At 34.5% G+C, this 22937-nt stretch overlaps 2 protein-coding genes across 2 annotated transcripts; both read left to right on the top strand.

Annotated features, from left to right (window-relative positions):
• The first annotated feature begins 12927 nt into the window (after positions 1–12927).
• LOC145061065 (cold-regulated 413 plasma membrane protein 2-like) lies at positions 12928–14143 on the top strand. The gene is made up of 4 exons (XM_079008433.1): positions 12928–13210; positions 13327–13434; positions 13521–13591; positions 13705–14143. Exons 1-4 carry the CDS (start codon positions 13017–13019, stop codon positions 13956–13958), a joined length of 627 nt encoding a protein of 208 aa, XP_078864559.1. The 5' UTR covers positions 12928–13016; the 3' UTR covers positions 13959–14143.
• Positions 14144–17564: 3421 nt separating this feature from the next.
• Positions 17565–18834, top strand: LOC145061066 (cold-regulated 413 plasma membrane protein 1-like). Its single transcript, XM_079008434.1, has 4 exons — positions 17565–17867; positions 17964–18071; positions 18147–18217; positions 18383–18834. Exons 1-4 carry the CDS (start codon positions 17671–17673, stop codon positions 18631–18633), a joined length of 627 nt encoding a protein of 208 aa, XP_078864560.1. The 5' UTR covers positions 17565–17670; the 3' UTR covers positions 18634–18834.
• Positions 18835–22937: the final 4103 nt, after the last annotated feature.

Below are 22937 nucleotides of genomic sequence, written 5' to 3' on the forward strand. Positions count from 1 at the left end.
CAACTATGCAGACTCGATGTCTGCAATCCATCGCCTGGCAGCAATGGGGTCCTTCACCCCATGGAAGTCCGGCGCACCACTGCCCCTGAAGTCCTTAAAGGACATTGTGCGAGATCCCGACTGGCTAGATGCCATATCACTCCGGAATGCCCGAAGACGATCCTCCATCAACTCCATGATCCCTTCCTTGATCGACCCAAAGAGAATGGGGGTCGACTCAAGGATGCCTCTGGTGATCTCTGACGCGATGAACTCGCGTAGTCTCTCATCAACCGGCTCGGAACCTGATCCCGAACCTGACCCCTCTCCTGAACCGCCATCTACCGGCCTCGATCGAAGTACCACCATTCTGCAATACATAACACAATCATTAGTGATACTGATACTTCCTGATGGATCACAACTACTTGCAAGTTCCCTGGTCTTATCTTGGCCTTCCTTGGTTCGGGTACAGATCCTCTTCTTTCAGTAGTACGGGCCCATACTACCTTCCACATCTATCCGTACCTTCTTCAAGGGATGCCTCGACTCCACCAGATCCCCTTTCACTACTGCTGATCACTGCTATACTCATCCTAGGCTTGCCCTAGGGAAATCTCTAATTCCACTCTAACCAGTCCTCAGCTGCTGCAGGCTTCCTTGTAATGCCAATTAGCCATTACCGGAATACCATCACATGTGACGAGGCTCAGATAATCCTTCGAGTACCCGACTCGTCCCTACAACGGTTGGACTCAAACAAGAGCTGCGCAGTAGGATCAAATCCGACACTCTAAGATTATTCAACCCTGATCACATGTGACGTGACGCATTCGCCTAATGGCTAACTCCCATTATTCAGAGTCCCACGTAGCACGAAGCAAGCAACATTCAGATAAGGGTAACAATCTCAATTAACTCTATCTTCTTTCAGGAACTGAGCTAGCATTTAGTGTTAAGCCCATACTACCAGGCATAACCTAATCAGGCTATCCTACTTACTGTCTACTTAATATCTAGCATGCAACTCTCATACAACTAAAACACATAAAGCAGGCACATAAGGCATCACTCCTAGATCCTTAGTCCTATTCTAGCATGCTGTTCTACAAAAGCTGATAAACATAACATAAACTTGTATGGGTACTTTGGGGAATACGTACTTGAGCTCGGCCGGTCGCGCACATCACACACTTCGTTCTTTCTCAAACTCTTTTCTCAATTTTAGAAAACATTTTCCTTTAGAAAATCTTTTAATCCCTCGATTTGAGTTCAGACACTCCCGAAGGTGTGTCCGAATCCCTCAAACCAGGGCTCTGATACCAACTTGTAACGACCCAATTTTCACGTCAAAAAATTTCGTTTTAAAACATTACTTTAGAAGACTTTAATAATTAAAACATTGTTTGATCAAACCATGATACAACGTAAACCTCATGGAAACACCAGCAGGCTCATAACCTATAGGTGATGAATTACGAGTTCATGTGATGTTGTAACTACGTATTCATGCGGTAATACTCTAACCCCTAACTATGGTTTACGAGTTCAGGCGATGTTGTACCTACGTATTCATGCGATGAAGCCCTAACCCTTTTTAGGCACGTATTAAGGGAGTAATTTGACATCCCCATTTTCACGGCCAGAAAAGATCGATTTTGTTTATGCTTTATAAAAATTAGAGTACCTCTTTTAATAAAAATGTTGCGGAATTTGTTCCCAGTAAAACATGATAAATACGTTATCAAAGCATTTTCGAAGAAAAGTATTTTTATTCATTTCAAAACATTTGGGGTGTCATCGTCAATACAGAAACATAAGCATAAACAGAGATTATATTCATTATCATCAATGATTTATATCTCCTTAATCTCTCAGTGTAATGTGACTTCATATCAACATCTGTGATATAAATAAACTAAGTGGGTCAGGTTGGGAAACGCGATGAGTACATAGGGTTTTCAACCCACAATAAATAAGTTTATTAACTTTATCAAACCAAACAAACCTGATTACCCGTTCCCGTTATCCTCACTTTACGTCCCTAAAACATCTAACACAAGGGACCTAGTCTAAGGGTCATTCATCGGTGTGACAACACATGCGTCGGGGGTTCCTCAGCAATTCATGTCAAATAAGGCAACCATGTGGGGGATGGAGTACTGCTGGTGAGCACACAGTTCAAATAAACACCTACAGGTTGCGAGCCTGCTAGCGTTCCATTGGACTGTCTAGAATAGTCCGTGGTCGTCATCTATACTCTGCTAGATGACTAGATCATCAATAACATCTATAACGAGGCCTCTCATTATTTTATTTTGTCACACAACAACTATTACATCTACCTTTTATCCAACACATTTTGCAGATATAAAATACATATACATGCAGTTTAAATCATTTAAAACATGTATAAATTGTTCATCCAACATAGATAGCAAGTATAGAGATAATATGCACACACATCACATAATTTATATAAAATAATTCATATCTATGTGTAAGCTGAAAGTAACTATGCACTCACTTGAAAAAGTGGTGATTCCGAACTCAAACAGTGTTTCGCTTCTTAAAAATAATTTCCATCGACGAAACCTAATATTATTACCACTAGAGTTTAGTATATTATTTGCCGAGACTAATTAATAGTCTAGCTATTATTACTATTATATAAGCGTTAAACAATACTTATATAACCCATAATAATAGCCCAACTAAGTTCCTAATAACGTTACTATAATTAAATAAAAGTTATATTAAAAATAGCGTAGGCGTAGCTCACTTACAACGGGTTTGATAGAAAATCGGGATTTGCTTGGAGCAGCGTTCCCGAGCCGAAAATCTCTTCTTCTCGGAGCCGTCGAGCACTCCAGGGCTTCCGCCTCGTGCTAGGGAGGTTCCCTAGGCTTTTCGGGGGGGGGGGGTTTGGGGCTAGAGAGAGGTTCTAGAGAGAGAGTAAAGAGAAGAAAGAATGGGAAATGTGTGAAGAAAATGAGGGTGGAAGAGGTTCTATTTATAGGGTGAAAATGGCTGAACTTGGTGCCACATGTCACCATCTAGTGGCAAGACTTGGGGAGAAAGCAATGACCCAAATTGTGTCACATCACCCATTTTCGCACAGCACACTTCCGATTTCTAAAATCCTTAACTTTCACATACGACCTCCGTTTTTGACGTTCTTTATATCCACGCGTAGGTAAAAATAAGATCTACAACTTTCATTTTGACTCCGTCGGCTAATTCTTGAACGATCTTAAATTTAATAGTACGAAGAGATTATACTATTAAATGTCCGCGTAAAATTCATAACTTCTACATACATACTCTGTTTTCGTCTGTCTTTTTACCGTTGAGTTCCTATTAATGAGATATTCAATTCTCATTTAGGTCGCGTAGGCCAAAAACCGCTCAATCTAAAATTCGAGTTTCGGGTTGTGCATTGCTAAGCCAAATCTTAGAAAATTCATAACTTCCTCATACGAAGTCAGATTTGGGCGTTCTTTTTTTGTATGTTCTTGGTTTAACGTATACTAAAACTTTTTTTTTTAATATTTCTAAGGCTAAAAAGTCTTCTATCGTAAATTCACTATTTACGTGTCCCAATGTCGTGCCGGTTTTGCCGAAAAACTTTGATGGATCATAACTTCTTTGTTATAACTCGGATTTCGGCGTTCTTTATATGTATGGAACCCTTGAGATATATTCTAAAAATCGGTTAAGATTATTTATTCTAAATAATCTTTTGCCAAAAAGTCGTTTTCGACCCCTATTATCTCTAAATTGACTAGCCCGGATCTACGGGCGTTACAAGTAATCCCTGAATCAATACTGTCTATGCGATGATCCTTAGGGGGAGTCCTTAGAAACAAACATATAAGGAAATGCGATGTAAGGAGATGAGAGGTAAATATGATGTAGGAGACGACCCTTAGGATAAATCCTTAGGGAAGGTACTTAGGAATAAAGAAGATAATGGAGATGGGTAATTGGGTTAATTGTTTTGATGATTAAACATAATAATTATTTTATTGTGGGTTGAAAACCCTATATACTCACCAGGTTTCTCAACCTGACCCGCTCAGTTTATTTATATCAAATGTGTTGATATGAAGTTACATTACACTAAGAGATTAAGGATATATAAATCACTACTAATAATGAATGTAAGTTCTGTTTATGCTTATGTTTTTATATTGACGATGACATCCCAAGTGTTTTAAAATGAATAAAAAACACTTTTCTTCGGAAATGCATTGATAACGTATTTATCATGTTTTACTGGGAACATATTCCGCAACATTTTTATTAAAAGAGGTACTCTGACTTTTATAAAGCATAAACAAAATCAGTCTTTTCTAGCCGTAAAAATGAGGATGTCACAGTTATGGTTGTATTTATAGTGCAGTCAGGAAACCTTAGATAAGCCCAAATCCAAGATTACCTTAAACCGGGTAATTATCCACCTTCCCGTTTATCCACCTGGAATTATTCTAGAATCCCTTAGGCACTAACAAACCATCCAAGATGTATGGATGGTTCTAAATTGCTTCTTGCTCAACTATTAAACAATTGCATGTCAGTTCCTGCACTTTTAATTAAATCTTTTAATCCCAAAATTAATTCTAATTAATTTCTGATTAAATATTAATTAAATATTACTATTTCTAGTTAATATATTATTCTCCTAATATATTAAAAAATTATTTAATTTGATTTATTAATCAAATAATAAATCAACATCTCTCTCCAAAAATCATCCTGTCTAGTAGCTAGTCTTGAGGGCAACCTAAAAGGAATGTGCTACTATTAATTTAAGTATATACTAATTATAGTTATGAGCTTAGACACCTAATCCAACACGTATGTCATTAGTAATATCATTTTATAATGACTCTTGGGCATAAGTATCTTTCAATCTCTCACTTATACAAGACTCTTCATAGACTGATATAGATAGTGGTGGACATTTAACAACATTTCACTTTCCTTAATAACACTATAACGTCCAAAAAATTGTGAAGTAAAATTTCATATTTAATTCAACCAAAACATTAATTATTTTTAAGTCAAACATTTATTATCCTTTTTCTAAATATTCAAAAGTACTTATAAGAGAACAGTTATCAGAATACAATTCCAAAATCATCATAATGCGGAACATGGGTGGATGCACTGCGATCAATCCGGACCTTCTCCTTTTGAACAGGAAGTACCTGAAACTATAACCATAAAAACCGTAAGCACAAAACTTAGCGAGTTCCCCAAAATACCACATACTATACATACCATTGGGCTTAGACCTTATATTGGGCCCAACCCACCATAATGGGCCTAGCCCTGCCAGATCAATGGGCCCAACCTAATCACACAAATGCAAAAGTCACTAAGATAGTTAACACCTACCTAACATATAATAGGCCTAGCCCTTCCTAGTCCTTGGGCCTAGCCCAACATACAGATGTGCCTAGCCCGTCATACAATGGGCCTAGCCCAACATACAAATGGGCTTAGCCCAACATACCATGCAAGGGTCACAAAGATATATAACATATCAGAACCTAGTGTGTCGGCATTTGTGCTTTCAACCCATGAGAATAGTGAGGAGACTCACCTCTAAATCTAAACAATAAATGATGAGCTCCCGACTCTGAATCTCAGCTCTAACCGACGCCTAACTATCCAGAATACCCAAAATACCCCCATGGGTCAAACTAGGTCACACGGACAAAAAGTCAAAAAACCCAACTTAGCTGAACACCACGTCGTGGTAGCCCTTTACCGCGCCATGGTGTTGAAAACGACAAAATAGTCGCAACCAGCCCTGCTACCACGCTGTGGTGGCCTTACTACGCCATGGTAACTGGATTTTTAGCAGCTTAACACACTCATCCATTTTCTTCGATCCTAAAGGGTCTCCAACTCAGATATGGTCCATAATAGGGTCTAAATGGACAAAGTTTCCAATTTTATCCAATATAACCCTCCAAAGTGTATGTATCTCAACTTTAAGGTCCAAAACACTACATGGCTTAAGCAATAATCACTCAATCCATAAGGTTACTTGTCCAAAAGCTCCAAAAGAGTCTCTAACACCAAACACATCATAAAAATTTGTGATTTTCAGACATACATGTCTAATGCATGTCATGAACTCTTATTAGGTCAAATTAGCGCAAAAGGGCCAAGGTTCCATGCATGGCCTCAAAACTCAAATCTAAATCAAATCCAAAGAGCCAAATGCTACAAACCGCCTGGAGATTCGTAAAGTTGCTAGCTTTATGAGATTCAACCTTCCAAAACAACAAGGCATGGAGAAAAGTGGGTAAAATCCATAGATCTATCAACTAACTCATAAAGATGAAGAGTTTATACCTTCTTGAGATGCTTGAGGAAGATAAACTCCTAGACCTACGTTGCTTTGGATTCCTAATAAGATCTCCCACCACATTCTTCCTTCACAAGCACCAAACACACACACTTGGAGGCCAAAAACTCATACAAGGCATCTAGGGTTTGCAAGGGACGATTTGGAGAAATGGAGGCTATGAGGGGTTAAGGGGTTTAAATAGGGCTAAAGCCTTAAACTTTAGGGTTTTTTCTAAACAGCCACCACCACGCCACGGAAAAAATCACCACACTGTGGTGGGTCATTAAACTTACGCGGTCAAAAGCTTATCACTAAGCCATAGTGAGGCTTAACCATGTCATGGCTGAAGAAAAACTAGTATACATTACCCACAACCAAAGGGGTCTACTTGTCTCTTTCTCAAAGGCTCTAAGCCTTGTGATAGCCGATCTTCGGGTCCCAATCTCGTATTAGGAAATGATCTGGAATAGGGTGTTACAACTCTCCCCTAATTAAATTAGATTTCGTCCTCGAAATCACTCCTTACCACCCTCCTGGGAACCAACGTTTCGAACAAAACCTTCTAGTGTTGAACAAAACAATGCTCCTTTAGCCGCTGAACCAACACGCCATTGCTAACATTTTAGAATCCCATACTTTCCTGACCCCCACACAGGTGGAACCAATCTAAAACACAATCATAAGAGCCTTTTTCTACCATCAAAACTGAAAGCATCCTTTTTGACCCTAAACCCTTCAAATGATGCCCTTGGCATACAAATTCCTTATTACATAACTTGTTGAAGTAAAGATATTGCATATATGGACTAACGATTCCCAACACAAGTCTCGACCAAAAGCCAACTTGGTACATTACTCCTAACCTGAAACTAAGGACTTGTACTTGCATTTCCCCTAAAATCCTCTGATCCTCAGCGACCTTTCGATGTATTGGGATATAAAATCCACAATCCACCATTGAGACTGCCAGTCTCTCACCTAGAACAGCTACCAGGACACCTCATAGTCTTAAAACACTTCAATTATGCCATGGTCACCGCCCATGGTCTTACCACACCTCTATCATACCGACCAAATTCGATGTGAGTTGAACCTACATCTAACTATATCTCAATCGGGTATTCGGGTCATGCTACGAAACCCAAGCCTTAATCAAACAAGAATAGGCAGAGAGGCCCTAACACTACCCTTGACCTGGATCCATCCACATACCCGTTAAGCGTCACTACAGATATGTAACGAAACCCGAAAATCCTTCCTTGTGCAATCCCTTAGACCAACGATTCTCCCCTACTTGGGTTCGACTGCGACCTTCCAATCCATAAAATTTGATGGATTACCAATCCATCTCGTAACCTTGCAATTCAAACTGTCGACATCCTAAGCTTACAAATTCCAGCGTTCCATTACTAGCCAATCTCGATGATCGCACAACTCTTAAAATCTACATAAATACTCCCCTAAACCTCAGCAAGCCCGATAATCCCAATCACTTCCCATGATACAACATCGAATCCTTAAGTCTTTTATGCTAGTGACAAAGACTATAACCCTTGACCGGAACTGGTGAATCTTCACTCCAACTTCCCATCCTTAGAAGGATCTCTGCATTCTAACCATCCTCAACCCTTGCGATTAAGAAATTTCCCCTTGGCACTTCCAATGACCAAACAACCGCATGCAACTGCCACCACCATCTTCGTGCTACCGCTCCTTCCCTAGCAGCGTACTATATTGAGAAGAGATTAAGTCAAAGTTCTATAGATGCACATCTTAACAAGAGAATCAGTGATCTCTCCCATTCAGTGTCATCATCATTAGTGGGTTTGGACGTTCCGTTCAAGTATCCAACAACATCACTGGTACAGCTAGAATAATTCCTTCCATGAATAATAATTGAGTTAGTTTAAATCAAGAATAAGAGGAACATATGTGTTGATATTAGTGATAAATATGGCTCCATTTTGGTAGCGAGAAGGTTGTTGTTGTCAGAGGAGCTTGACATGGTGACACGAGAAATTGAGAACTAGAAAACCAAAAGAGAGAAAGAGAGAGAGAGGGAAAGAGATGAACAACCGAAAAAAGTAAGCAACGAATAAGGGTGGTCGTAAGTGTGCAGCCGACGATTATGCTTTTAAGAGGAGCTCTTTAGGGCTCGGATACCATAAATGTGACATCCCCATTTTTCACGGCCAGAAAAGACCGGTTTTGTTTATGCTTTGTAAAAATCAGAGTACTTCTTTTCATAAAAATGTTGCGGAATTTGTTCCCAGAAAAACACGATAAATACGTTATCAAAACATTTTAGAAGAAACGTATTTTATTCATTTTAAAACGTTTGGGATGACATCGTCAATACAAAAACATAAGCATAAACGGAACTTACATTTATTTACACTAGTGATCTACATCTCTTTAATCTCTCAGTGTAATGTGACTTCATATCAACACCTGTGATATAAATAAACTGAGTGGGTCAGGTTGGGAAACCTGGTGAGTACATAGGGTTTTCAACCCACAATAATATAATTATTATGTTTAAACAATCAAACAATCAAACAATCAACCCAATAACACATCCCCATTATCTTCTTTAGTCTTAAGGATCTACCCTAAGAATCAGCTATTCCTTGTTTATTTATTCCTAAAGATCATCCTAAGGAATCGACATGAAGTCCATCATTACCAAGGCTTATAGATTATAACTGGTGAACACGTAGTCCAAAACATCTGGTAAACACTTACTTCAAAAGTAACTAGTGAACACACTTAGTTCAAAATACCTAGTGAACACACTCAGTTCAAAAATACCGAGTGAACACACTCAGTTCAAAATACCTAGTGAACACACTCAGTTCAAAAATACCTAATGAGCACCTAGTTCAAAAACACTTACAGGTTACGAACCTGCTAGCGTTCCACTAGACTGTCTGGTATCGTCCATGGTCGTCATCTATACTCCACTAGATGATTGGATCACTGTCAACATTGATGTCTTTCATCGTGTTATCACACAACAACTATTTCATCTACCCATGTTTTACCCAACACATTTTGTAGATATAAAATACATATACAGTTTAAATCATTTAAAATATGTATAAAAATCTTTCACCTAGCATAAACAGCAAGTATTTAGACAATATGCACACATAGCACGTAATTTATATTAAAATACTTCATATCTATGTGTAAGATGAAAGGGACCATGCACTCACCTGAAAATGTGGTGATTCTGCCTTCGAACAGCGCTTCGTTATCTCAAAACAATTATCCCTCGATAAAACCTAGTATCATTATCACTAGGGTTTAGTCTAACGTTAACCGTGACTAATTAATAGTCTAGCTATTATTATTATTATATAAGCGTTAAAAAACACTCTATATTAAAACAGCCCAAATAATTATTTTAAGATACTAATAATGTTACTATATTAAAACATAAGCTATATTAAAGATAGGTTAGGTACAACTCACTTACAACAGGTTTCCTTGGAAACCGGGCTCCGCTAGAGCAGCGTTCCTAAGCCGAAAGGCTCTTCTTATTGGAGCCTTTGGGTGCTCCGGGGCTTCCGCCTCGTGCTAGGGAGGTTCCCTAGGCTTTTCGGGGGGTTTTGGGGGCTAGAGAGAAGTTCTAGAGAGAGAGAGGGAAGTTATGGGAGGTGTGAGGAATGAATGGAGGCCTCACCACTTATTTATAGGGGCTGGAGGAAGTTTAACGTCGTGAATTTTTAATATTCACGTCGTGAGCCAGGCTGGCTACAGCCAAGCGCAGCTTGGTGCCGGCACGTGGCATCGCACACAGGGTGGAAATCAGCCGATTTTCAAAAATTCATAACTTTCGCATACGAATTCCGTTTTCGACATTCTTTATATCCACGCGTAGGTAAAAACAAGATCTATAACTTTCATTTAGAATCTGTCGGCTAATTCTCAATCGATCTTAAATTTAACAGTAGGAGGGGATTAGACTGTTAAATGACCGCGAAGAATTCGTAACTCCTTCATACAGACTCCGTTTTCGTCTATATTTTTACCGTTGAGTTCCTATTAGTGAGATATTCAACTCTCATTTAGGTTGCGTAAGCCAAAAACCGCTCGAACTAAAATTCGAGTTTCGGTCCGTGCACTGCTAAGCCGAATCTTAGAAAAATCATAACTTCCTCATACGAAGTCAGATTTGGGCGTTCTTTTTTTGTATGTTCTCGGTTTAACATATACTACAACTTTCATTTAGATTGCTAAGGCTAAAAGTCGCTCCATCGTAAATTTACTATTTATGCTTCCCGGTGTCGTGCCGGTTTTGCCATAAAACTTCGACGAACCATAACTTCTTCGTTATAACTCGGATTTCGGCGTTCTTTATATGTACGGAAACCTTGAGACATATTCTACAACTTGGTTAAGACTATTTTTTATAAGTAATCTTTTTCCGAAAAGTCGTTTTCAACCCCTATTATCTCTAAATTGACTAGCCCGGATCTACGGGCGTTATAATAAAGACGTGTGTAATATTTTCCTTAGTCTACTTTGCATTGATATGAGAATATAAATAAACAATACAATACATTTGGGCTATTGTTCTAACTAAGCTAACTGAAATACACTATATAATACTAAATAATATAACATACAATATAAACATATACGCTGATACTCATGTAACTAAACTATTTAAATTGGTTGTCAAACCAATATTTTAAAAACCTGTTCGAATCGACCGGACCGAAAACTAAAGACGATAACGGTACAACAATGATCGTTTTATACTAATTTCTAGACCGATCAAACCGAACGGTTTCTTCAAAAATAGGATTGAAGCGATTTAATAGTTATGGTAAAAATCTGTTTGAACCAATTTATTAGACTTAGATATTTGGATTTTACTTAGGGGTTGTTTGTTACCTCTTAATTGAACAATTAAGAGGTAACCTCTTAAAAATTCAGATATGCTATGTTTGCTAGCCTATTATAAAATGTCTCTTAATTTTATAAATGCCTCTTAAAAAATCAGGCATTCAATCGCATCTGAAAAAGAATAAAAGACTTATGTGCCCTGATAAAACACGCTCCCCCCCCCCCCCTTTCCTCAATACACACACCTCGTTTCTTCTTGAAGCGATCTTCTTTCTCCCCAACAAACATCATCGATGCTGCTTCTTCCTCCTATCCAACAGTCGGTCCGTCGCCTCCTTCTTCCCCTCGCACTCCAACCGCCATCGTCTGCTCCTTCCTCATCGTCGTCGTCGGTCAAGGCAGCTAAGGTACATCGAACCCGAACTCTGGCCACTCCAATGCCTTCCTCTACCACTCCAGTGCTTTCTTCCTCCAACACCGTCACTCATCCTCCATCTACGCTACAGGTAAGCTTTTCTTCTCCAAATTTGAAATCGATTTCCATGGAGTCTTAAAACTGAATTCCAAATAGCCCTTATAATGTTTTAATGTTGAAATCGTTATCATCTTTATGGTTTTGTTAATTTGATATTTTTATGAAATCGATTTCCATGTTTATTTTACTTGCACATGAACCATTCTATGAAATGTCTCAATGAAATTGTTTCAATTTCTAATTTATTTAAATTTCTTTGACTTTAATCTTTTTGCAGAAAAGAAACATTAGATGATAAAAACTGTTTTTATCATTTGTTTGATTGATATAGGCTATTGATAATGGCCAAGGATTCCATATGGATGCTATCAAGAAGGGTGATAATGAATGAGTTTTTACTATTATAAAATCATTTGTTTGTATGAAATCCCAATGTTTTTTTATTGATTTCTTTATTATAGCATCATACAGATCTGATCACACCATTGTATTTTGAAAAAAACTATTTAGTTATATCAATATCATCCAAAAACAATGCAATTTTGATTGATATAGTTGGGTAGATTTGTCAAATATTTATGTTTGATTTGTTTTTTTTTTGTTTAATTTTTGAGTTATGTTTAATTTTGGATTTTGTATGATGTTTTTATAATTCTACAAAAAATAATACAGAAGGGTAAAATAGTCATTTTTATAATTCAGCACAACAATTCTGAGGCTCCAACCAAACAACATGTTAAAATTTTAGATAATAAAAGTTTAGACCCTTTTAGAAATTCAGACATTTTTAAAAATTTAGAAGATGACTGATTACCGGTTCAACCGATTCGACCGTCGGTTCAATTGGTGTGACCGTCACATATGTGGCAGTGTCGATTCAATTTGCTTTGGAAATGAGTTGTTTTTTTAACAGATTAAATGACTGTTTTGCAGGATCTGAATTTTTAAGTTATCTGACCGTTTCAACTAAAAGATCGATTTCTAAAACATTGGTGTCAACTTAACTTAATGAGTAAAAAATCCCAATAAACATGTTAATTTTGGATTGGATTCAAATTGAATTCGGACCGTTTCTTTATGAGCACTAGATTTGAAGGACCATTGTAGTAATAAAACTAATTGGAGGGATGATATCATAAACTTCAATAAACAAAGGGGCAATTTTTGTAAATCATTTATGAAAAAATGAAAATATCATGTCGACGGCTTTATTACAGCATTAATTATGATATCAAGAAGTATCACCGTGTGTACTCTTGACCTCAGTTCCTACTTATATAGCTCGGCTCTTCCTCCTCCACAAATCTCATTCATCACGTTTAATTCCAAGAGATCACGATGAAGGGAGCTAAGAATTACTTGAGGATGTCGACTGATCCAACTCTATCAGAAGCAGCTTCCAAGTTAATCAACTCCGATTTGAAAGATATCGGAGAAGCTACGAGGAAATTGGCTGATCATGTCATCAAGCTCGGAGTCAGCGGTGGTTTCATCACTACCTGTCTTCAATGGCTCGCTTGCTTCGCCGCCATGTAAGTACAACACTAGCTTCGAATGATCGCATCATCTTCCTCAGTTCATCGTGTTTAATTATTTGATTTTAATTGGATCTAAATTGACAAATTTTGCTTGATGTGTTGTGTTACAGTTATTTGCTGATACTCGATCGAACAAACTGGAGGACGAAGATCCTTACTTCGCTTTTGGTCCCCTACATCTTCTTGACTCTTCCTGAGTGGCTCTTCGGAATTTTGCAGTAAAGTATCGATCCGATAATCGAAATTTGTCTCTCGATTCATTCTTCTTCGTGTTTTAATCATAAATTGTTTCGTAATTTTTCAGCGGAGACATCGGGAAATGGATCACTTTAGTCGGAGTCGTATTGCGCCTCTTCTTCCGTGAACATTACCCAGGTGATCTAGTTACCTTAATACAATCCGTAATTTAGGGTTTCAATTGAAATCGATTGCAATGAATTTCGTTAATTTGAAATCAAATCTCATTACGATTGTTCTGAAAAATACAGAATATCTAGAGTTGCCGGGATCGTTGCTCCTTTTGGTTGTGGTAGCTCCAAACTTCGTCGCCGGCTATGTCAGAGTAGGGTGGATCGGAGTGATTGTCTGCTTGGTTATCGGATGCTATTTGCTTCAAGAACACATCAGAGCTTCTGGAGGATTCAAGAACGCTTTCACCAAGAGCAATGGCATTTCCAACACCATCGGTATCGTTCTCTTGTTCGTCTTCCCTGTCTGGGCTATAATCGGGTTAATATTCTGAGATGTTTTGTGCTTTATGTGTATTCGATAACATGAATCCTTCCATTGATGTGTGCATTGAAGGTTCGTTTGTATTTATGTGATGTGAGTCTTTTTTTTTTCTTTGATTCGAATTCGCTAAATAAGTTTGATTCATTCTGTTCTCTAGTTTGTGTTAATGCATGGGTTGAAGCTCCAAATTTGTTATGGGAAGTGACTTTAGGGTATAATTCTTTGTCAATATGCAGTGCAAAAGGAAAGAGAAGAAAAAAACAACAAATTTTGGATTAAACTAAAACTAAAGGCCCCTTCCCTTTTGGGATTGTGGTTGACCAAATTTTGAACCCCACAAACGCTATTCAACTAAAAAAAATATCTAAAAGCACTAGAAATAAATTGTAAATTTGGTCCATATTATTTACTAAAAAATACATGTTTGGTCCAATTTTTCTCATCCTTATAACCGGTTCAAAATTGAAACTTCTACATAGATTTGGTTCTATATAGATTTGGTCGTTTGAGTTAACTTCTTTCCGGTTAAGTTGGTCACGTACACCTTATGTGAGATATATTTGTCATTTTAGTAATTTATTTCCTATTATTTATTTATTTAAAATTAAAAATTTCTCGCACACCCTACTAACATAGCCACTGCACCAAGGTTCATGAGGTGGTCGGTGAAACCCCTCAAATTTTGTAGCGCAATGTAAATTTTTTGGCGTATCACCTCAAAAATCATATGTGCTAACCTTGATATTTTGTTTTGTGTCGCCACTACTCCTCTCTCTCTCTCTCTCTCTCTTTATATATATATATATATATATATATATATATATATATATATATATATATATATATATATATTAACAACAAATGATATGAGAGTTTTATTAGGCCTAGTTTGTTAATTAATTAGAGGTTTAATTAATTAATAAGAAATTTATAGACTTAAGTGGTTCAAATGTAAAGATGTGTAAGTTAGATATTTAGGATAATTAACAAACTTATGGATAATTATTTAGTGATCAAGTAATTATCTCATAAGGTTCAAAACTCTCCCTTTAAATAAAGGAGCCTTAGGAATGAAATGCGAGCGATTTCCATCCCTAAATTCGAGTACCCTCTTCCCAATCTCGAAAATCTCCCAAAGCTCAAAGATGTGGCGCGTCGACGACGAATCAAGAATCAGTTTTGGTGTTCAATGTGTTCATCTGATCTAAATATGACAAGGTTGTTGATCTGCTTTTCGAATGCGACTACGAAAAAAGGGTTCTGGTTTTGGCTCTTTGCATCCTCTCCATCAAGAACTATGAAGATTTCAAATGACTGCAAGGGTACGTATTCATTATTATGCTTTTTTATTTTAGTTGTATTTAATTTGGTTAAACTTGGACCCTCAATTGGATTATGAGATCATTTTAATATTGCTTATATTGTGTCTTTGTTGCTTCTTTTGTATCCCCACAACCCAACACCGATTATACGACAATATTATTTATTGGACAGAAAAAATATGTAGTTAAGCAGAGAAAATGAAATAAAACTACAATAGACGTACATATTACAAAAGTAACATTTTTTATGGAAATTTATTAATTCCAAATATCACATGTGTTTATTCCAATAATAATCTATCCAAAACATTGTTATTTGCATAAGATTCAAACACATGTATGCTAAAATGTGACAATTTTTCCATGTTAATATTAAATTAGTATAAGTTTTTGAAAATGTTTTGAAAGACTTCTGTTTAAAAAATAAATTAAAGGAAAAGCTTTATTCGGACCTTATATTTAAAACAAAATTTTCATAATTCTTACTTCAAATAGTTTTCTAGAGCTTTTAGGATTTTAGAGATTTTAACTTTTAATTTTAAGATAATTTTAGTTTTAAAAACTTCTAGCTAGTTTATTGAAGGGAAAATACCGGCAATAGTAAAAAAATGAGGGTTATTTTCAAAATATTGTCACAAAAAATTGGATTTCCGGATATTGACATGGATTCCGCAGAGCTCCGCGTAATCTACTGTAGCTCCGCGGAATGGCAAAATCGTAAATAAATCAGTGTATTAAGAAAAAAACCCAAGATCCACTCCGCGGAGCTACCTCCGAGGAATGAACTCATTCCGCGGAGGTAACTCCGAGGAATGGATCTTCAGATTTTTTTTTCACATCGATTTTTCGGGGTTTATATTAATTCTCCAACTAATTATTTTCAAGAAAAGATTATGATGGTATCATAATCTTTTCTTGAAAATAATTAGTTGGAGAATTAATATAAACCCCGAAGAACCGATGTTAAAAAAAAATTGAAGTTCTAATCCTCGGAGCTACCTCCGTGGAATGAGTTTATTCCTCGGAGGTAGCTCCGCGGAATGGATCTTGAGTTTTTTTTTTAATACCCTAATTTATTTACGATTTTGCCATTCCACGGAATCCATGTCTATACCTGAAAATGTCCATTTTCATGTCTAAATTTTGAAAATACCCCAATTTTTTTTTAACTATTGTCGTTATTTCCCTTTATTGAATACTTAAACTTTGTTTGGCGTGCTTACAGCTAGCTAACATGTTAGATTTTTTTTTTGGAGCTTTTTTAAGTTATTATGTTCGACAAACCAAAAAGTAATTTATAAGATAACTATTTAGGTTAGCTTTCTAGAGTTTAAAGGTTTTTAGAGATTTTAACTTTTAATTTTTAGATAATTTTACTTTTAAAAAACTTCCAGCTAGTTTATTGCATACTTAAATTTTGTTTGGTGCACTTACAACTAGCTAATATGTTAGATTTTTTTCTTGAACCTTTTTAAGTTATTGTTATTATGTTCGACAAACCAAAAAGTAATTTATAAAATAGCTATTTAGACTAGTTTTTCGATATATTTTTTTTTAATATTTCAAATATATCATTAATTTATTAGAAAAAACATGTTCTTCTAAAAATCAATTTATGTCATTTTATATCTATCAGTTTATTTATCAGCTAATTTTATGAAATATCATTTTTTATTTTTATATATAACAATTAATTTTTCAGCTATTATATCTAACATATACACAAATAAAAACTATGTATCTATGAATGAAAGTAAGAAGAACTACTTTCAATTAAAATTCCAACTAAAAACTGTTTATTTATGATGATTAATACATCAAGAAAACCACATATTAAGTTGGATTGAATTCTTACACCTAAGCGAATTTGACCTTATCTCTTAACCATGTACCTTTTGTTGTATGTCATCTCGACATTGGTTGGAATTCGAAATTGAAAAGACAAATATAGCTTTATAATAATATTATTAAATTGAGAAAATTACAAAAATCATACTTGTAATATACATAAAATTATGAATCCCAACTCTTAAAAATTTATTTAACTTTTAGATCGTCTAACTTAAGGCTCCATCTGTTAAGTTTATATAAATTATAAACCAATAGTTTTATCTTGAAAGTTGAGGGAGTTAAAGAAAAACTATGTAAAAATATTTAAGGACTATTCGGATAATAAAACTATTTAAAGGATGATATCGTAATTTTCAATATACATAAAGGACGATTTGTATAAATTACATTTAACATCTCATATTTTCGACTGTTTTTATGATTTTATAACTGTGCGTAAATTTGCTCTAAGATCCTACTTATATCTCCGCTCCCCCTCCACAAATCTCATCCTTGCAATCAAGTTTTCTTCCTCCAAATTCATCACAGATCAAAAGAAATTTCAACAACATGTTCAAGGGAACAAAGAATTACCTCAGGATGACAACTGATCCAACTGCATCAGAAGCAGCATCCAAGTTAATCAACTCAGATTTGAAAGAAATCGGAGATGCTACCATGAAATTAGCCGATCATGTCATGAAGCTCGGAGTCACCGGTGGTTTCATTACTACCAGTCTTCAATGGTTCGCTTGCTTCGCTGCCATGTAAGTAAAATAAATTTCATCTTCATCATCAGCGTCGAGTTTATTTGATTTTGAACAGATCGTAATTAATTTTTGCTTGATGTGTTGTGTTTACAGTTATTTGCTGATACTAGATCGAACAAACTGGAGGACGAACATGCTAACTGCACTTTTAGTCCCTTACATCTTCTTGACTCTTCCTAATTGGCTCTTCGGAATTTTGCAGTAACGTATCCGACGATCGAAAATTGTCTCTCTATTCATCCCTTCGAGTTTTAATCAAATTGTTCGTTTTTTCAGCGGAGATATCGGGAAATGGCTTACTTTAGTCGGAGTCGTATTGCGTCTCTTCTTCCGTGAACATTATCCAGGTCTAGTTACATAAATAATTCATAATACAATCCGGTTTCGGTTTCGATTTCGATTTTACTCATCCCCAATTTGATCCGATGTGATCTAAAAAACTCCGTTTCTGTTTTCAATCAATTTCGTTTTCATGAAATCAAAGCTCATCACGATTGTTCTATAAAATGCAGAATATCTAGAATTACCGGGATCTTTGCTCCTATTGGTTGTGGTGGCTCCAAGCTTCGTCGCCGGCTATGTAAGATCAGAGTGGATCGGAGTGGTTGTCTGCTTGGGTATCGGATGCTATTTGCTTCAAGAACACATCAGAGCTTCTGGAGGATTCAGGAATGCATTCACCAAAAGCAACGGAATTTCCAATTCCATCGGTATCGTCCTCTTATTTGTCTTCCCAGTTTGGGCTTTGCTCGGCTTACTGTAATTTAACACCAGTCTTGTTTTCTGTGTATTCGTTAATCATTCATGAATCCTTCGATATTGATTATGTGTGTATTCAAAGTCCCCTTTGTGTTTATGTGATTTAAGAATTTTTTGTTTGTTTGATTTGAATCCATACCTACTGGGTTTGATTATGTTCTACATGGTGTTAATGACTTAATGGATCGATTTTGTTCAAAGGGTATATTCTATGGTTTTGTTTGCTTTTGAAGACAATGACAACTAACAAGATGTCTAAACATAATTAATAGTTTCAACTTTTAACTTTCAAGATTTACTGTTAAACAAACTATTTCTTTGTTTATATTAAGCGCCCTTTGAAAAAAAATATATACTATATAAAGAAAAAAAAATAAAAAAATAGCCAGGATATTTCTTTGTTTCTAGTAGGCACTGCCGCACTAGGCACGTTTGTTTCTAACTATATATTTTAAAAGGTAACCAATTTTCAACATTATATATATATATATATATATATATATATATATATATATATATATATATATATATATATATATATATAGTAAGTTGAAAAAAAAAATCGTGTCTTCATTTATTTTTGAATTATTTGAAATTGTTTATATTTTATCCTTATGATCGGATTGTTTATATTTTATCCTTGTGATAGGATATAACCGAGCATAAAGATAAAATATGATCGATTTCAAATAATTCAGAGATCAATTAAATCTGAAAAAAGTTTAATACCAATTATTGATTTTAAATATATAAAATGGTTATAGGTTTGATACAAGTTATTGATTTTAAAATTCTTTGTTTTCTTCAAAAAAAATTGTTTATAACAAAATAGAGATCATTTAATTGATGGAATAGTATTGTTTGATTTAATTTATGTTTTAATGGGGAAAGGTCGGAGATAAAGGTGTGTGATTGGAGGAATAAAGAAGGAAAGCCATTTAATTAATGGAAGAGTATGGTTTGATTTAATTTATGAAACATCAATTTTTAATGTGATTAATTTGTGAAACAGAAATGTAATATGTGTATTAAAGGGTAAACATAAATTGATTGTACATGATGTAGTAGGTATGATACCTCTTAAATTTCAAGAAATGTCTAAAATGTTTTATATATATATATATATATATATATATATATATATATATATATATATATATATATATATATTGTTATAATATGTGGTTGGATAAAAGATGTTTCATTATAACCTATAAAATTGTAATTATAAATATAAGCATAAAACAATGAATAAATAAAGAAACTCTAAGAGCATATGGTATGGATAACTTGAAGTGGTGTTCTAACAAGAAGCAACAAGATGAGGGGATGATGTTCATGGTGTTATAACACCATATTAAGAGGAGAGAGATAGAAAGAGATAATTTGACAGCCAATAGGTGATCACGTTTCTTCTTGTCATGGAGACAACAAGAAGCACCACAACAAGATGCAACAAGAAGGGGGGGGGGGTGTTTTTGATGTTATAACGGCGTTATGGGCTGCCAACTCAGCCACAACAAGAAGCAACACGACCCACACCGTATGCTCTAATTAAAAGTTTATCTCATGGGTTAGGATTAAAGCCATGAACTACAACATGGTTATATGGTGTGTATTGTATCATGTAATATTACTTCTTACAAACACAACACAAAACAAACGTAATGATTGGAATCAAAATTATTTATCTAAGTAATCGTTACCAATAGGCAAAATAAACTAATGGATGATTACAAAAATGGATATCGACCTGAAAGGATTACGAACTTTCAATTTTGTTCATATTTAGTCATTAAATTTTTTTTTGTACTTGATTTACACCTAAATTATTCGAAATTGTTCACATTTTACGTTTATGGTCGGTTGCAACCAGTTATAATGATAAAATGTAAACACTCTTAAATAATTAAGGAATAAATCAAGCACGAAAAAAATTTATGACTAAATATAAAAAAATTGAAGATTGGTTACCCTTTAAAATGATTATCCCCGTGTTGAACAAAGCTTGTGACTATTACTTTTGCTACATATCACCGGTATTTAAACTTATATCTAAAAAACTATTAACATTAATATTTATTAATAAACCATTAATGAAGGATATTGTTATATCATCATTAATCGTCGAACATATTATTTTCAATAAATCTACTAAGTTTTGAATATACTTTAAGAAATTCCATTGAATTTATGAATTTTATTATTATTATTTGTCTTTTAATCTAGCTTCATTATATTTTTTTTAATTTTTTAAACAAAACAATTTTTATTTGATTTTTCAGTAACTTTTTTTTATCTGTTTTTCATAACATGTTTCAGTCATTTTTTTTTCAAAGTAGATTGTTGAAATACATAGATTTGGAAGAATAATGCTAAAATGATATTTTTTTCAAAGTAGCAAACTGAAATACATAGAATATTAATCTATAATGCTGAAAAAAAATGAAAATTAAATCCTAACAAGTTCTTGTTATAATTGGAAACTGAAATAACATTATATTTATGTTTCTTTGACAATATTAACAACCTATTAAAGTATAATGCTATAATCTAAGAAAACCACATATAAATTACTTAACATAAAGACAAAAAAATGAAAATTCTCATTTTTGCCTTTCGACTCTTTTCTCTTTATATTTCTTTTTGTCCCTGTGTTTATATTTATTTATCTTTATTCTTGTCTCTATAATGACTAAAAAAACTAATGTCCAGGCTAAAAATGTAACACTTACAGGTTAAAAGCAAACATAAAAAACATAAAAGTTACACATCATGTACCTTCATCACTGATTCACTTCTCTCTAGAGGAAGCTCATGACAAATTACAGTAAGGACCTATAGAGAGCAATAACTTTAAGACCCTATTTTCTTGGATGTAATAGATTGACACAGGAATAAAATATATATGGTGATAGAATTAGCAAGGTAATGGAATGAGTCATTACATCTCATTATCATGTCATATTGACCAGTAGGAATGAAATGGATCTTCATATGAAACTTGTATATTATATATATATATATATATATATATATATATATATATATATATATATATATATATATATATATATCACTTTAATTCTATTTTTTAAATCATTAAGTTATAAGTAATGAATTTATATTTACAAAAGCAGTAAACATGATAGAAGTTGATTAAAACCCAAATAAGATTATAATAAAATTAAAAAAAAAATGTCGAAAACATTTATCGCTACTACCCATTATCACCTCGTCGATATACTTGTTTAAACATAGTATACATGTATAAACATTAATATCATTAACTCAATAATTTTATGACTTTTAATGAAAGTAAAACCTTTTCCTTCAAGAAAATTTCTCTTGTTGCAAGATTCATCTCTTTATTGTGGACCCTTCATACACAAAACCTCTTCTTGGTACATCATCATCATCTAAATTAATTGAAGGACCACTAGCAGATCTCGTATATCACTAACCATTACCATCTAAGCATCAATCTGTAAATGAAACATAAATCCAAAAAATCAAGAGTAAGCTTTCATGAGAATCAAAATCTAATCAATTTCATTCGTGCAATTTGTGAAACATCTAACATGAAAGTCAAATGATCACATTGTGATACTTAAATTAATGCATATACTCCATTCTAAAACACCAGGAATAAAACCAACACCAATCTCTTGGATCTTATGTACACCTTAGCCATGATAAAATGTGATCAATACATAAGTATATGAGACTAGAACACTTGGGAAATCAAAGGAAAAAACTAAATTAGCACAAATTAGTAAAAAGTTAAGAGTTAATTAGAAATTGAAAAAATAGAAGAACAAATTGCACAAAATAGGGGATGAAGGTTTCCTCGAGTCGGATGGAGATTGGCCCTTGATCCTTTCATGGGAGAAGCGGTGGAGGAGGATAAAAGAAATATACTGATTTTTGGTGATGATTTATTGCTGATTTAGGAGATAATAAGAAGAACTAAAATGAAACTTACATCATCACCATCATCACTAGGTGAAGGCTACCGATTTATTTCTTGTTTGGAGGAGGATGTAACCATTAGATTTGAGGAAGCAATGGTAGTGGGAGCAAGGAAGCAATGATGGTGGTGTGTTGATTCAAATTCAGAGAAGAGATACATCCTTGGTTTACTAGGATTAATTTGAGAATTGGTTGAATATTTACTGATTGTTGATTTTATGGAATCAATAAAAAATAATTAGATTATAAGAGAAAGGTTTTAAGTCTTAGCATATTTAGTAGCTGATAAAATGAGATTGAACTTGAAATTTTAGTTCAATCCTTCTACTAATAGGA

This window comes from Lactuca serriola, chromosome 7 (genome assembly GCF_051521515.1).
Source record: "Lactuca serriola cultivar US96UC23 chromosome 7, Lser_US96UC23_V15, whole genome shotgun sequence".
Classification (NCBI taxonomy): Eukaryota; Viridiplantae; Streptophyta; class Magnoliopsida; order Asterales; family Asteraceae; genus Lactuca; species Lactuca serriola.

Bases quoted from the DNA above. Each gene is read 5' to 3' on its own strand.
- LOC145061065 (XM_079008433.1), top strand. From the start codon at position 13,017: ATGAAGGGAGCTAAGAATTACTTGAGGATGTCGACTGATCCAACTCTA. The intron at 13,435-13,520 runs GTAAAGTATCGA...GTAATTTTTCAG, and splicing joins TGGCTCTTCGGAATTTTGCA to CGGAGACATCGGGAAATGGA. The intron at 13,592-13,704 runs GTGATCTAGTTA...TGAAAAATACAG, and splicing joins CTTCCGTGAACATTACCCAG to AATATCTAGAGTTGCCGGGA.
- LOC145061066 (XM_079008434.1), top strand. From the start codon at position 17,671: ATGTTCAAGGGAACAAAGAATTACCTCAGGATGACAACTGATCCAACT. The intron at 17,868-17,963 runs GTAAGTAAAATA...TTGTGTTTACAG, and splicing joins TTCGCTTGCTTCGCTGCCAT to TTATTTGCTGATACTAGATC. The intron at 18,218-18,382 runs GTCTAGTTACAT...TATAAAATGCAG, and splicing joins CTTCCGTGAACATTATCCAG to AATATCTAGAATTACCGGGA.